The sequence below is a fragment of the Argopecten irradians genome, chromosome 5 (assembly GCF_041381155.1).
Source record: "Argopecten irradians isolate NY chromosome 5, Ai_NY, whole genome shotgun sequence".
Lineage (NCBI taxonomy): Eukaryota > Metazoa > Mollusca > Bivalvia > Pectinida > Pectinidae > Argopecten > Argopecten irradians.
This window is the reverse complement of record NC_091138.1, coordinates 45,183,753-45,199,963: the sequence shown is the minus strand read 5'-3', so window position 1 is coordinate 45,199,963 and position 16,211 is coordinate 45,183,753. Positions and strand designations below refer to the sequence as shown.

Below are 16,211 nucleotides of genomic sequence, written 5' to 3'. Positions count from 1 at the left end.
ATGAACAATAATTATATTACTTTTTTTATGTTTTCTTCTCCTCTAATACTCAAATTGGAGTTACATGTGTCTCCTTTCATTTTAATTTTAGACAACTTTTTTTTATTTTGTGTGTTATTGTTACTGAATGTTTGTAATTTGCACCACCGTATTGTTTTGTAAAGAGAAAAAAACTTCCGCTATGATTATCAATGCTAATAAATTTACTCATTTTCTTTATTTTCATAAAAAAATATTGCATCCATGTAATATGTATAAACATCAGTTGAAACAGGTGACACTTGTTACACTTGATCATACCCTAACAAGTATTTAATAATGTAATTTCTAGACGCAAAGCACAAAATTATAATCGTTCTGCAATGAAAAAGCCATTAATCATACCGCATCAATAACGTTGTCATAAGTACAGTGTACACTTGTAGTTATTAAAAGTATTTTAAGTAGTCGCAATGTTCCACCAAATATTTTTAACAACTCAATTATCCTCATAAGTTGTCTAAATGTCCAATTGTCGATGTTCCTCCTCTGTTTCCTCCATTTTGATGCCGTACGGTCGTAAGTGATACACTAGATATTCCATACCATACATCAGCCAGGGAGGAACGTAGTGGAAGGAAATAGCATAGTCACTGACGCTGTCCGGACCCTGAAATGATGATGTAATTACATGTATATGTGTATTGTGTATTGTTGCAAAGGTACTTGTGAATGAAATGATATACATGCTTTAAAATAGATAAAAAATAAATAAAAAAAGATAATGATAAAAAAAAAAAAAAAAAAAATCTTTATATAGACTACTATTATACATTACGCACAATACGTTCAATAACGTAGTGTATAATGGTGATCTGTATTTTAATCCGATTGATTGTTTGTTTGTTTGTTTGATTAATTAACGTCCTATTAACAGCTATGGTCATGTAAGGACGATTGAAGTAAATTCTAAATTTCTAAAGTTTTTGTTAGACATTTTAACCTTCATTATTTTTTTCCGCACAGCATCTTTACACTTTAAAATATATATATTGAGAGTGGAATATGGTATTGAAAATATATCTGAAATACTATCGGAATGAACTTTCTCTATTTTATTGAGCCTTTTAATTATGATATTTTATTGGATTATGCTACAAAACTTTATTTACAGAACTGTACAATACTAATGCCAAGGAAACAACAAAGGCAACAAATGGAGAAAAGAAATGGAATACATTTAAAAATTGAATGTATATTATCAATTGCTAGTTACCTCCCCTTTTTCACTTTGACACTATACTGATCATGCTAGGGAAGGAAATTATTATTGTGGAATATCAACAAATGTACTTCTTTACATGTGACCAGTCAATGCATATGGCTGAGTTTGAACACATTATTTTTTAAAAGTAAATTATCCTGTCAAAGTAAAATTGCTGGGTGAATTTGCGACCCGAATTTTGCTGAAATTGCGGATCGCAAATTCACTCAGAAATTTTACTTTACAGGATAATTAACATTGAAAAAATAATGTGTTTATGTTAAGATAATTATGAATAAAATGATATAATTCTAAGTTAAAAAGAACAGTAATAATTGCGAAAATAATAATAATAAAAAACTTACTGGTCGGTGTTAATGAAATGATAGTTTGTGGCTCACTTACATAATTAGCTCCGTTAGCATCGTAACGTCTGAACCATTCCGGATACGGCCCCATCAGGTGTTTCCAGGGAGTGAAGCAGTGGAATCGACTCCGTCCTAACGAGTCTGTGCTGTTAGTCGTTCGCACGCCAACATACTGCATACAAGCACCCTGAGATCGAAACAGGATACAATATGGCGCCATACAGAAAGAAAAGTCTGATACAAACCTCTTTCTAAAAAGCTAATCATTCCATAGGATAACAAAAATACTCAAAGATATCACAAAAGTCTCATGCATAAGAACGTTTTCAACTCAGAAGCTCTGTTATATAGATAGCAAGAGGCTCACCAAACCCCTACTGCCAATCCCGAAAATGCCCGATTTGTCAAACAAGGTTTTGATGCGTTACATTTTCTGATAAAAACTGTCGATAATATGTGTTTTTTCTAGACAGAAAATAGAAACCGCATTCACAGATTGAAGATGTCCTTTAATTTGGTATCGGTTGAGGATTAAATCGCGACTGTTTAATAGCACAAACGGTTACCCTCAAAATTTCGACATGTTTACTAATTAGAGAAAGGACATGTGATCGAGTTACCTTAATAATACGATTAATTACGCTTTTACCCCGCGTCAAAAGTCATGAAATTAGGTAAGCGTTGAAAAAAGAGAGTCTGTCTTGTGACATAAGTGGTGACATGTTGGCATATTAAACGTTATGAATATACTACCATATGTCTTAAATGGTGAAACGTTTTCCTGGTCCCCGTCATCGACACTCCTTAATTCAAGGAATATCTAAACTTAAAATTCTTCATAGGAAATCATAATATAAATTAACGATAAAATCATAAGTTTAAGAACTTTCCTGAACCTCTGTGACACTTTAACGGGATTTTAAGTTAAGTAAGGAACTCCTAAAAGTTCAGGAACGTTGATGAAACTGGGGCCTTAGTAAATGTTTGCGGTTATTAAATTTCGCGATTTTCATTTCAAAATAAGTTTGCGAAGATTAATATTCGCGGATTTTTAAAACAAATGAACGATAATTCCTATCAATATAGTCGATGTAGATATTCATCCGCGGATAAAAACTTTCGCGAATTCAACTGGATCGCGAAATTGACAAAAAAATCGCTTGCGAAAGAAAGTTTGCAGTAAGTAATGACTAGTTTACGTGGCGACTAGACCATTATTCATAGAAGCTCTAAGTAAAACATGCTTATAATAAAGAGAAATTACCAGATGGTGATCTTCGCCGTATCCATCTATCTTACACTTTCCGGAAGGAATTCCTTTGACAACGAGTCTGCGTAGTGCCTCCTTACTCATCACATATCCGGCTCCCCCGCTGTAATAGCCTTGCTTGACATAAGGCGTAAAATGTTGTCCGAAATACACAGGATCATTCGGAGAATATGGTTCTAACAAATACCGTAGATTCTCCACTATGACGTAAGTATCGTCATCAGCCTTAAGGAACCAATCAGCGTCGTCGAAATGATGTTGATAGATGTACTCAAAAGCCTTCATTGTTTTGCCAGTAAGATGGTTGCGACCTTCACTGATGTTGACGCCTATGGTTGGAAACGACGTGTTTGTTACAGAACTGATAAAAAGAACTTTGTTACAACGTTTAGTCCACGTGTCCCTCACGTGCACCGTTTTCGTGTCCAGACTAGCCGGGTTAGTCATGATGTAACACAAAACCCTCACATTCTGTTCAAGGTAACGCGCCACTGAATCGTCTTCAACTATTGCTGCAAACGGGGAAAATATTGGTAAGATATTTTGTATGTTTTTCGTTATGTGTACAATGTAGATTATGAAATTGTCTGGTAATGAGAAATGTTTTGTTATTTTTGTATCCACTGCTAAGCTTAACTGCTACTGCCAAACCAACAACTACTTTTAACAAAGAAAAAAATCACGATTTCACGATTATATTTTTTATAACTGAATATTATTTCTTCACCACAGCATTGAATTTGTCGTATTTAGGATGAAAGCAGGTGCCCAAAAATACAAATCTTCTCTTAATGATATCTAAATCTTTGAAAGGAATTTCTATAAGCTTTAAACTTGTTTTTCAGTCCAAAACAGTTTTATTTTGTATGTATATATATCGATAGATGAATAAATACTGTATTTACTACTTTGATGGAATGAAGCGCCCGTCTCCGTCCGTGGAAGTACAGACTTCCAGGTTAATGTTTGTTGCTTGGTACTCACAGTCGACACATTAGGACAAACACACCCACGGGTAGACAGACCAGTAAGAATGGAGTCGCGGTTGTACTTCCGAGTAAGGACCAGTAACAGGATTACGTACACCAATGTCAGGACCACACAACACACTAAAGAATATAGGACCACACAACAAACGTATAGACATAGAAATATACAGCACACTCATATACACCGGATCAATCAACAGAGTGGAAGTCATAGAGTGCAGCATATTATTGCAAAATACATACAACATAGATTAGTTCAGATATATGTCTAATATCAAAGCGTGCAAAGCCTACATTCAAGATGGTCGCAAAAAAATCCTAAAGATAAACAAACTTTATATATAATGCTTCTGACATAAGACAGAAATCCAATAAATTTTGATCTTGGTAGCCATCTCAAATTTAGTCGCCTTTTTCGATAATCTTGGGGCAATATACCTTAATACACTGTAGGCTTGAATTATTAATAAACCTAAAAAACAGAAACAGAAGAAGCTTAGTTGACAGACGATACTATTTATAGAATATGACCTAATTTATACCCATCACCAAGCCAATATGACCCTAGGACATAATAATCTTAAGGAGGTTATGGTAAGATCCACACGAAGTACTAAACATCAATCTCAATCTATTTAATCGTGGCAAATTGAAAGTTTTCAACAAAATCATATGTTTAAGATTTTAACGCTAAAACAGAACAAATGTTTAACTAGGTCGATATAACCTTAAACGTTTCATCTGAACTGAAATTAAAAACCCTATCTGCTGGAAATGCAAGAAAAAATTCTACTAGAGTGTTCTCGAATGTTTTGAATAGCATACAACATGCAGCTGATCCTAAGGTATCTTCATACATTTTTTCTTATCCCTGAGTGGACGGAAAACGGCCAAAAGTGCTAATCATCCTTTATCATTCGGCTTACATCGATCAAAACAGTCTTTTAATTTATTCTATTTTTCTATTATAGACTTTATAAGTATACACAATAGGATCATGCATACCTGTATAAACAATTTCTATTTGTTTCGATATCATTTAGGATGGACCAGCCAGTATCCCTCAACTAAGGAACGGAGGAATGAGTTAATATATAATTCTAATTGATTTACTCACCACTTCTACCGCTTCCGTTCATTCTTCCAAGAATTTGATCCTTCAAAATATATTTTAGAACTTCAAATTTATTATGTCTTGGCGAAAGGTTCTGTATGCCATATGTGGATATGAACTTCGATTTATTCCATACACTTACATAATTTATTTAATCTCACGACGGGACAACTAAATCGATAACATAATCATATCATGTTCATCGTGTTTACTCTTGCATCAATGATGAATTGAGGGTTGGTTAGTTTTCGTAGTAAAGGAATACAAAATGTTGCCCCGTGCATGTTGTGCTATCCAGCGAAATTCGATAATGGAGTCCACATAAAGACGGGTTCAAGATGTTTGTTGTCTACTCTCGCACCTATGATGAAAGTGAGTGTGGGTTAGTTTTTTTAGTAAAGAAATACAAAATGTTACCCCGTGAATGTTGTGCTATCCAGCGAAATTCGATAATGGAGTCCACATAAAGATGGGGTTAAGATCTCTGATGTTTACTTTTACATTTATGGTGACCGTGGGTTAGTTTTTACTTAAAAAAATTTACAAAATGTTTCCCAATGAATGTTGATATCCAGCGAATTTATTTTATTCAGTGATGGCGTCCATATTAATATGTGGTTAAATCTTGATATACTAAATTGAGAATTCTCTTTGTTAGGCGCTTCACAGAATGCGATCAATCACTTTCAAGGGGGTTTCGAGATCTCAACATGACGTGGGTAAAGTACAATTTACCGTCAATTTTTCCACCGTGCGCAGATCAAGATAAAACGTCCCAAAAACACACGTCAAATGATGATGTCATAATCACCGGATAATTGACTAATCGACGATAAATGGTACTTCATCCACGTCGTTTTGGGATCTCAAAACCCGCGTATTTGATAGAGTATGAGAATATATCTTACATTTTATATAACGTCTTTCATTTCTGGGTCGTAATATGCAGTTAATTTTTACTCACATTAATCTAATGGCCCACCACCTTTCCGAAACGGCTTTTAATTTTTAAAACGAGAATGCAAAAGATATCGAAAATTTTGTAGAGTCGCAAAGTTATTATCGTACCGTTAATACTATATTCATTATCATCTTCTAAACAATTTAATCAATATAAATAAAATGTTAATTACATGATAATTTTCATGTCGTCTATGTTTCCCGCCGTTGTCCTAAATACCGCGCGGTAGTTAAATAATACTGCACCAGACGGCAAAACAGCGAAAAGAATCTCCACAGTTATCATATATTACGGCAGGAAATATTGCATATATTTGGTGTTGTTACCTCATCTTAGGCCATCGATGAGTATTTTCTTACGTAATTAACGTTTTTAAAAAACCTTTAAATTTTGCTCCGGACAGATAGTCGGACTTAAACAATTTCAAATTTCAAAAGCTTTGCGCATGCTTGGTTTTATTAAACGCACATGTAAATATTTTACTTTAGTAGATTTGTCTTAAGGTTCCTTTGTATAGTTCTTGTCAGGAGTCAGTTGAAATTTTGTTGTCAGTTACTAGTACGGTCTCTAGACCAAACATATTAAATTCACAAAGATCAAATATTTGAAAATTTGCGAAAGTTTAAATCTTTTTATGATGTAAATCTCATGTTGATTATAACTCTATGTCTTATATTCATAAGATCTATATATTTTCAATCTCCTTAACTGGAAAGTAGGCGACCATTTAAAGATGGTGTCTTTTTTTACCTATGTCCATCGCTTTCGATTGACCTTACCTTTACAACCGAATGCGTTAAATTAGAAATGGATACATCAATAAATCTGTTAGTTTGGTAGTTAAGATGCCCGACATACGACTATTTTTTTTATCTAGGCATGTATTTATATGGCTTGCGAAGTAAAATATAAGGTTTTACGGTAAACATAAAAGTGATTTACATGTACATGTACTTCACTCCAGTGAAAATATCAAATTTTTACCAATCGGAATGCAGCATTGACAAAAGTGAAAATTTCATTTGTTACCTCATTAGTTTGTGCACAAAATGATCCAATATTTTTGTGTAGAAATATGACGTTGTGCTCACAAAAATACGACGTAATAATCGCAAGGGTAAATAACTCTTTATACAATAATAAAGTAATACAATGGCGGAACAATCGTTGGCGGAACTAGTAGTGATGGTCATTTGTAAATGGAAGTAAGAAAAATGTAATAAATAGCTCGTGAAAAATATCAAATTTTCCATCTCACTCGATGATACATCACTGGTATTCATCAAGCAACAATGGATATCCTCTCTATATATAAATTCACGAAAGTCATCCTATCAATTCTACTTTTAGTCATTTAAGTCCAACATGTTCACATATATCGCCTTTTCACTGAAATCTGTGAATTTTAAACACAAGCTAAATATTCGAAATTCACGGATGCATCGAAAACAATAGTGTAATAGAATAATGAGAAAACCGCAAAATTTAACCACTGTGAGTATGTTCTTTACAGGAAACCCCGAAATGTTAAACTCGCGAACTTAAGGTGCTATACAGTATGGCTTTGGACCAGTTTCTATACATCTCAATAAAGGTTGCGTTTCAATTGATACATTTTTTTGTGAATTATTGATCACCAATCTCCATCTCTTCCGTACAGACCCTCATCTCCCTTGAAGAGCGGTCGGTGTGCATATGCATATGCACGAGTTAAGGCATCGCTTACACCTGTCGCCTTTGATCCAATACATTTGATCAGATCTTTAAACCTTTCACAGCTGTAGCACGCCGAGTGTATTAGACATGAATAAATCATTTACGTGGAAACTTGCAAGTAAGGTGTAAAATATATTAGAATATCGACACTTTATTAGAACAATATACATGAATAGAAACGACATATTTGTGTGTAGAATAAATACTCAAAACGTCTCATTTAGTTTCATATCTATCACAAATATTAATAATCATATTGATCTAGAGGTTGTGACGTCACATCCATGATCTCTACACCTTTGGAATATGTCATAGGCAAATTGAAGATTTTGTGCGCGAGATCGGATGATCTATGAAATTGATCATCGCTTTCATTAAACCGTAAAAGGAAGTCTCTGCAGGCCTCTGATTGGTATTTTTTCTTTTTGTTTTCTCTTTCATCAATAATCACTGGCTCGACTTTTTCGTCAATAATCACTGGTTCGACCCTTTCGTCAGTAATCGCTAGTTCGACCCTTTCTTGAATAATAACTGGATCGACCTATTATTAACTTATGTAGAAAAGATGACATACTGATATCATAGATTCATTACATCTGATCCATATATGTATGCAAGTACAGTATACAGTATACTGTGGAATTCTGGTCAAAGCATACTCTTATTTTGGTTTCTTAACCATTTAAATTAAGGAACCTACGGGAACATTTCACGTCCAGTACTACACAAACACGTATGATGGAACTCCGGTCTGTCAGTAAGATGTTAATTTCTCCTCTTAATATGTGATGTCGTCAAATGAGCATGTGGGATATTCAAATCTTGGTGTCCGGCGTCAATGCCATATGGTCGTAGATGGTAGATATAGAACTCCAGTATAAACATGTTTCTACTCAATGGTGGGACAACATGGAAGGATATGGCGTAGTCACTGATACTCCGGGTGCCCTGGAACAGAAGGTTTGGCGTCACAGAGTTTCACAGCAAAGCATTGTCAGTTTTATGTAAACGTATTTATTCTAGCGCAGTCAAAATTTAGCGGAATGGCAAAAAACTGTAAATTATGATTAATTATTAACACGAATATAAATTAGCGCAATTTGGTAGTTCAACGCCGGGAACACTCTTTCGCAAAATTTGTTTACATATGAATTAGCGCTTCAAAGACAGCGCCAAAAGCGCTGAAATAAAACTACCGCTAAGAGAAGTACTTTGTAATTTAGCTCGAAATATTCATACAAATTTTGCTATGATGAAAAAAGAGATACGTAAAAACTCTAACGTAATATTTAGAAATACCAAATTAAAAATATGACCATTACAGGATCCTAAGTTTATTGTTTCGCAAACGATTTTGCCAAAAGTTCCCGAAAATAGTCTTATCGTAATTATTAATAAGTTTATGAATGAATGGTGTAAGTACTGAGAACATTTAAAGTGAGGTCGTTAGTGGATCAACTCCTTTCACAATTAGTTTCAGTATTTAACGTACTAGATCCATTATTATTATCTCACTTAGATGGGACTATGCTTGAAATTTGAATATCTTACTCTTCATATTTTTACTTCCTATGATTAGAATGATAAATTTATATGTAACATTTTGAGCAAATTCTGTAAACCAGCTTAATTTTGCGCGCGCTTATATTTTGTTGCTTGTTGCGACCATTATTTACGAAATCTTCGCGACTTTAAATGAAAAAATCATATTGCCGTGAAAGTCCGTTAGCCATAAAACGGAATATTAAAAAGTCGCCGCAAAAATTAGTTTGGTGGCATAAACATTTTGAAAGTAAAGATTTTATATTATATCTCTTCTATGGTTAATTATGGCTTTTGACAATAAATAGAAATGTGTACCTGTTTTGCCCCGTCCGCATCATACCTATAGTACCATTCCGGAAATTCACCGGCTAACTGTTTTTCCAGGTCAAAACAGTGAAATCTGCTACGCCCAAGAATGTCTGTAGAATCGGCTGTTTCCACACCGAGGGATTCCATACACTTTCCTAGCTCAACGTCTACCTCATGTCCAGACTGACAACTTGTGTAAACCGGACCAGACGTCCCCAGACGGCGCAGGGCTTCCTTACTGAGAACATGGCCACCTCCGCCACAATAAAACCCCTGATTTACTATCGACTTAAAACTATGCCCAAAGTAGACTGCATCGTTAGAAGAATACGATGATAGAAAATATCGCAGGTTTTCTAATATAACGTAGGTATCTTCGTTGATTTTCAAAAACCAATCTGCCTCGTCTAAATGTTTTTCAAATACATATTTAAAAGCCTTCATAGTTCTTTCAGTTTGGTATTGTTGTCCTTCGGGTAGATCAAACCCCACTGACGGGAAACTGGTATTAGTGTTCGAACTAATAAACACCAATGAGTTGCAGCGCTTCCCCCATGTCTGTTTGATAAATGTGGCCGTCGTATTCAGACTATTTTTACTTCTCATAACCAAGCACAAAACACGAACACTTCTCCACAAATCTTCAGCGATTCTGATTTCATCTGAAATGAAATTACTGGTGTTAACATTTCCTTTTTAAATATTGTATTGACAAAAACTAAATAACATGAAATAGCAAAGATGTATTAAGTGATTATAGTGTTTTTTGACAAAAGATTAAGTCGATAGTTTTCCTGATTAACAAAGATGACGTTGTTATGGAGATGAATGGTGGTGTTATTTCACAAGTATAATGTGGATTTAACATTTTTTTCAAAATTAGATAAGACACAAAGAAGAAAGATAGACGAATTCAATCAATATTTAGAACTTAACAATCTATTCCCGTCTTACCAATATCGAATCTCGAAACCGAATCAGTGGAATTACTGAAAATACCTCAATAGGAATATAACCTGCTATGTCCTTTAAAGAGACATGAACCTAAATAAACCATGTAAATTTGAGTAAAATACATATTTGATACGTGTCAGATACCTTACTAAGTAATATATATAAATTATTGTGCAAATATGTCAAATAAAATAATTATAATGGAAATTCCATCTTTCTGTATTTTGAACCGGCCCGGTCGAATTTTGAAACGATAATATAGTAGTGTTGAACTTTAATGACCTCCCACAATGCACTGCATATGTAAACAAAATGGTGGGTCAAAAACGTGGGTGAAGCGAACACAGACGAATTCCGATAGAAAACAGTGTACGTCAAGAGTCAGTAACGTGCGCGATTGGGAAAGTAGGTAAATATAAATGGATCACTGAAATGGATGAGACGGGAGCAACTCCCCACTTTATACTTGCGTGATGTACATACATGTATGTGCAAAACGTCAGGAACCTCCCTTCGCGGTGCCTTTTGAATGAAAAGTCTCGTTTGACTTTTGACTTATCATTCTTACGCAAAATACAAATTGTTTTATAACAAATATGGCTTAAACTTCATTTGTCAACCATCGTAAATAAGAAAATAATCTTAAAATGTGGAAAACTAATATTCCTTGTCATGTCAGCAAGTTTGTTGTTCAATATAACCTCGCTTTCGGCCAGCTTTCGTTTTGTGTTCCAAAAATAGAATATGACGGTCCATTTTTATCATTTTTGAGGTAGGTATTCCCCACGTTTTCCTGTCGGTTTAGATAACCAATCATTGTAATAAAATATTCCATAACATCTGAAAACCATATCTAAGCATACAGAACAAATTATTTAAAGTTCATGTCCCTTTAAGGCTTCTACTTAAAACATAACGCTACCCTCAATAAATTCACCTTTATGAAAGCTCGATTCATCACCCAGACCCTGGCTATTTGTATTCGGTAGTTTTTGTAGTTTTTCGTACAGCCTGGAGGTTGCTGTTTCTGGGAGAACCGGCGATCTGGTATTGTCGACAAAAGGGAAGTCATCGACCAAGAGGAGCCTTACATGTCCAGGATAGTGCAGAAATGAGAACACGGTGAAACCAGTCAACAGACCGGTGACGACTCCCAATCCTAAATCTACCCCGGTTAATGTGGGAATACACCCTACAACAAATATCATAGTATAATTTAGTGAGTAAAGCATCGTCTGCCAATACCAGACGACAACAATCAGCATGGATTGCTACGGTGAAATCATGAAATTCTGTGGGATTTAATTTAGTGGTTACTTATTTACAATGTTGGCATTAACATAAAACACATAAATTGTACAATTGAGTTCAGATACAAAGAATATCTCCGCAGAAAACGAAAATTGAGCGTAAATAGTTGGGTTTTATTTTGAAATGATGTTGATATGCAGATACGTGTATTCATATAAAGGCCCATAAATAGGTGGTCGAACTGGATTGCCAGAATCTGAGAATAATTGATGTGTAGATAAGTTTTATTATTATAGACAGTGTAAAATACTGTAAATAATAAGTGTTATAATTAAACTTACCGTAAATGAATCTGCTATTCCGAAACATGATCAGACTCTACGCCCCATTTCCACTATATCGCATTTTTGGAAGTATAAGAAGAAGTAAACAAAATATCTGCAACACACATGACCGTGTCAGCTATGTATTCACGGAACATCCACAACGGTAGTAACAGAAAACCTAATATACATTGTGTCAGTGAGTGTCCCGTTGTTCTATATATATGTTTCCCGTGGTTATGAAAGTGTGTATATATAGATGCCACACTGGACAGTAAATAATAAAACACATCGTAATTACATACTACATTTGTCACAACCATCTTATGACATATACGGGAGCGTCGTCTGCGGAGGACAGCACTGGACGCCAATCATTAACACTACCTGTATGTGACGTATTAGCGGTGGATTGATTTTACTATGTTCGCGGTCAAGATCCCGCGAATTTAAAGATGCTCCACCGCTGACAAATGGTATTTTTTTCACTTTCAAAAACAAGAGCAGACAATTTAGTATTTTTCTTCAGTTGCAAAACTTACTTACTTTACACTATTGAAAAGTTTGAGCTTTTAATTTTAAAGTCAAAAATATGAAAAATAATAAATTGTATCCCGAGAAAATCCCGTGTCACTATATCCTATATGAAATTAAGTACTAATTGCGCATGCACCAATGGCGAAATAAATTATTATATATTATTTTTGTGTTAATTAGACATATACATATATATACACGATTAAAATCACATTATTGTTCAAATGATGAATACCAAAGAAAATTAAGTTTTCCCTCAGCGAAATTTAATTTAACAATTATACAGTATATAAAGGCAACTGAAATTTTGAAATTTTGGTAATTTTAGCTTTATAGTTAGTTACAAATTTTAATACAATATATCGACTACAACGTGAGTAAGACCTAAACTTAGTGTTTGGTATACTTTAAATGCCTAAATTTCTAATTGTTTCTAATTACTTCTTAGTAAGATATCGTCTAATTGTTAATTAATGAAGCTGTATATCGAATAGGTTTATTAACGAAATGGTATGTTGAGTTCTTCATATCCTAGTTCCATGCCATATCGACGTAAATGATAAATATAAAATTCTAATATATACATCTTCTCCGGGGGTACGTAGTGGAAGGAAATTGGGTAGTGACTGATGCTCTTCGTACCCTGAAACAAAAGACCAACACATATGGAACGATCGGTCGATTACGAAAGTTTTTCCTGGTAAGAATAGTCTATTTTTCCGTTTTTCAGTGAAAATTTCAGTAATGTTCTCTTAAAAGTATTGCAAAAAAGCATTGTAAAACTTATTTCTTGGAACGACATTTATCAATGCCATAATTGAAATTGACAATTAAACAATAATCAATACAAAAAATGCATTCATTTTTTAAAAGAAATGGATATGTTTGAAACTTCTAGTAAACAGATAATTCGAGTTACGCGTAATCGAATACAGAATATATCGAATTAGACATATGTTCTAGTTAATCGATTGAGTTTCTATTTTGGCTATTTATTTTGTATAGCCTCGGCGATTTTAACTAATTGCAGAAAATTAAACATAATATTATAATCATTATTTTTAATTTTCACAATTTGTAAAAATAGAACATAGTAATTAACCATTACTTTTTCCGCAACCACAATAATATCACGCGAAAATGTCTTCCCCGAGAAAAGTACCGTCTGTACGATTCGAATCACTTACCTTTTTAGCACCATTTGAATCGTATAGATAAAACCAGTCCTCGTATCTCCCAAATAGATGTTTTTCTGGCTCAAAAACATGAAATCTAGACCGTCCCATAGAATCAGCGTCATTTACCGTCTTAACTCCTAACCTTTCCATACATTTCCCAATTTCAACATCCTCGTAACCGCCATCTTGTCGACACACTTTAGGGTCCTTTCCTTTTGCTGCCAACCTTCTGAGTGCCTCCTTACTTAGGACGTATCCCGCCCCTCCGCTGTAATACCCTTGCTTGACCAATGTCTTGAAATGATGTCCGAAATACACAGGTTCATCACTTGACTTAGTTTCAAGGAAGTGACGCAGATTTTCTAAAATGACGTATGTGTCGTCATCAGCTTTCATAAACCAATCAGCATCGTCAAAATGTCTGTTGTATATGTATTCAAATGCCTTCATGGTTTTTGACGTCAGATGCTCTCTGCCCTCTAATACGTTAAGTCCTACAGCTGGGAATTTTGCGTCTGTTTTTGAACTGATAAAAAGGACAACATCACAACGCCTGGCCCACGTGTTTCTCACGTGAACAGCCTTGACATTTAAGGTCTTGGGACTTGTCATCACCCAACATAACACTCGGGCTTTCTTCCTCTTCGCTGCCTCAGAGTCGGTAACTGAAACATATTCATCTTAAGAAATCACAGTCTTAGGTGATATGTTTTTGTTATCAAATGTGACTTATATTTCTTAACTTGAAGCCAATCACAGTGACGGTTTCTAGACACTAACCACAAATTAGTTTTTTTTTATATTTCATTTTCTATTATCGTTTTCATCCTTAGACATGTCTTTCAATGATTCCAGAGTTAATGGTGGCCCACGTCGACGTCAGCGCCCCCGTTTGACGTAATTTTGAACTATTAGAGAGATAACTAATATACAACGTAAAACATAATAAACTGTATTTCTTAATTTTAAAGACAATCGTACAATATTTTGTATTCAACTATTACCTTATTGTCATATTATTTTAGAAAGCAATCTGTCACCTAAAATAACGCCTATTTTTGCCCTAATCGGGGTCAGTAAATAACAAAAAAATAATTTGAAATAAATTGTTAAGAAAGAAAATCAGGAGGGAACGAAAGATTACGTACATTATTATCTGAAAAAAAACCCCAATGGCAACGATGAAGAAACATACGTTTACATACCTACAGGGTTGTCTTTCTTAGCGCCACTGTTGGTTAAGGCCGAAGTCTCTGTTTTGCTGTGAATATCCCCATTGTTGATGGTGTATCTGTTTATCAGTTTACGGTCCTTCAGACATAGTTGACTGACCAATATCAGAGAGATTATCATACCCCCAATAAAACCTAGGGAGAAGGTAACGGTCTGTGACATTATGGAAACTGAAGTAAAAATAACTCTGCATTAGAATTCATATAAAATACATAGGTAGTGATAAATGATGATTAAGATATTATGATAATGATGTGGTATTAAAACAAATCTAGTGAAATAGAAATGTACCAATGCAGATTTAAAACAGAAAATTGATAAAAAATACTTTAACTTATATTGCTTCATTACGAATCTCGTCAGTAAAACGTGATTTTCCATCCCTTTCTTTTTAAGATTAGTACCAATTGTAAAAGATACCCCCTGAATAAAAACGGCTAAGTATTCCCTTTCTTAATAATAAAATAGATATAAAAATAATAACTAACTATATTTGGTAGCATACCTTGATATACATAATTATTAGGATTTATATTTTAGAAATAAGCAGATGCAAACACATTAATAACTTACCCAAAGCGTTATCAGAATCACACTTTGAATTTAAAAAAAATCCTGTGACCTGTGCCCTTTCCTTCCGTACACGAGGGAAGTGTTTACAACAATTAACTGGATGATCACTGCAATCTGCAAGTTGCCTACTGTATTTGACAGAATATTGATCACAGTACACACTCCCTTTACATCAGTTGGGAGTACCGGCCGACTCCGAAGTCATTTTCTGTGTCCTTGGTAGGTACTGATGGTTACATAAGGTGTATACTATCCAGAATAGTAACATCCTCGTCTATTATCCATTAGTAATGAACGTCTATTATCCATTAGTAATGAACATAGACACATATTTCTACTTTATCATGTTCATTTCAATGTTCCTTCCCCACTTAACCATGCCCTCCTTTTAGCAAATCAATGACTCACACTGACCACTTCAAACTACTTTTTATTTTCCCAGGGGTCGCGTTTTTGATGAGTTGGGTGTTAACATGCAATAGATGCAGCCTTCGTGTGGTATTGATACTATGGTATGGTATTGATCCGGGTAGCAAATACGGTAATATCATAAATAAATTAAAACCATGATTTTACTTCGATCCAGTTCAGATGCACAGAGTACATACTAATGTTTGATATTATTTTCTTGTTTTATTTTAGTAGAA

At 34.3% G+C, this 16,211-nt stretch overlaps 3 protein-coding genes across 4 annotated transcripts; all 3 read right to left on the bottom strand.

Annotated features, from left to right (window-relative positions):
* Nucleotides 1-212: 212 nt before the first annotated feature.
* On the bottom strand, nucleotides 213-5,088 carry LOC138324605 (glycoprotein-N-acetylgalactosamine 3-beta-galactosyltransferase 1-like). The gene is made up of 5 exons (XM_069269657.1): nucleotides 4,988-5,088; nucleotides 3,790-3,990; nucleotides 2,876-3,387; nucleotides 1,649-1,798; nucleotides 213-649 (listed from the first exon to the last, which is right to left on the bottom strand). The coding sequence occupies exons 1-5, from the start codon at nucleotides 5,007-5,009 to the stop codon at nucleotides 500-502; spliced, it is 1,035 nt and encodes a 344-aa protein (XP_069125758.1). The 5' UTR covers nucleotides 5,010-5,088; the 3' UTR covers nucleotides 213-499.
* A 2,708-nt stretch (nucleotides 5,089-7,796) lies between these two features.
* On the bottom strand, nucleotides 7,797-12,526 carry LOC138324004 (glycoprotein-N-acetylgalactosamine 3-beta-galactosyltransferase 1-like). 2 transcript variants are annotated; one of them, XM_069268979.1, is made up of 4 exons: nucleotides 12,062-12,526; nucleotides 11,407-11,661; nucleotides 9,522-10,177; nucleotides 7,797-8,609 (listed from the first exon to the last, which is right to left on the bottom strand). In XM_069268979.1, exons 1-4 carry the CDS (start codon nucleotides 12,087-12,089, stop codon nucleotides 8,427-8,429), a joined length of 1,122 nt encoding a protein of 373 aa, XP_069125080.1. In that variant the 5' UTR covers nucleotides 12,090-12,526; the 3' UTR covers nucleotides 7,797-8,426. The 2 variants fall into 2 exon arrangements, with proteins under 2 accessions (XP_069125080.1, XP_069125079.1); XM_069268978.1 differs by having other exon boundaries at nucleotides 11,407-12,526.
* Nucleotides 12,527-12,959: 433 nt separating this feature from the next.
* Nucleotides 12,960-15,172, bottom strand: LOC138324604 (glycoprotein-N-acetylgalactosamine 3-beta-galactosyltransferase 1-like). The gene is made up of 3 exons (XM_069269656.1): nucleotides 14,964-15,172; nucleotides 13,768-14,423; nucleotides 12,960-13,223 (listed from the first exon to the last, which is right to left on the bottom strand). The coding sequence occupies exons 1-3, from the start codon at nucleotides 15,151-15,153 to the stop codon at nucleotides 13,080-13,082; spliced, it is 990 nt and encodes a 329-aa protein (XP_069125757.1). The 5' UTR covers nucleotides 15,154-15,172; the 3' UTR covers nucleotides 12,960-13,079.
* Between the last annotated feature and the right edge of the window lie 1,039 nt (nucleotides 15,173-16,211).

Bases quoted from the DNA above. Each gene is read 5' to 3' on its own strand.
- LOC138324605 (XM_069269657.1), bottom strand. From the start codon at position 5,009: ATGAACGGAAGCGGTAGAAGTG. The intron at 3,388-3,789 runs GTAGTAAATACA...TTGCAGCAATAG, and splicing joins GGGCGCTTCATTCCATCAAA to TTGAAGACGATTCAGTGGCG. The intron at 650-1,648 runs GTAAGTGAGCCA...TCATCATTTCAG, and splicing joins ATGCTAACGGAGCTAATTAT to GGTCCGGACAGCGTCAGTGA.
- LOC138324004 (XM_069268978.1), bottom strand. From the start codon at position 11,734: ATGCTGATTGTTGTCGTCTGGTATTGGCAGACGATGCTTTACTCACTA. The intron at 10,178-11,406 runs GTGAATTTATTG...ATTTCATTTCAG, and splicing joins TGAATCGAGCTTTCATAAAG to ATGAAATCAGAATCGCTGAA. The intron at 8,610-9,521 runs GTACACATTTCT...CTTCTGTTCCAG, and splicing joins ATGCGGACGGGGCAAAACAG to GGCACCCGGAGTATCAGTGA.
- LOC138324604 (XM_069269656.1), bottom strand. From the start codon at position 15,153: ATGTCACAGACCGTTACCTTCTCCCTAGGTTTTATTGGGGGTATGATA. The intron at 14,424-14,963 runs GTATGTAAACGT...AATATGTTTCAG, and splicing joins TAAGAAAGACAACCCTGTAG to TTACCGACTCTGAGGCAGCG. The intron at 13,224-13,767 runs GTAAGTGATTCG...CTTTTGTTTCAG, and splicing joins ATTCAAATGGTGCTAAAAAG to GGTACGAAGAGCATCAGTCA.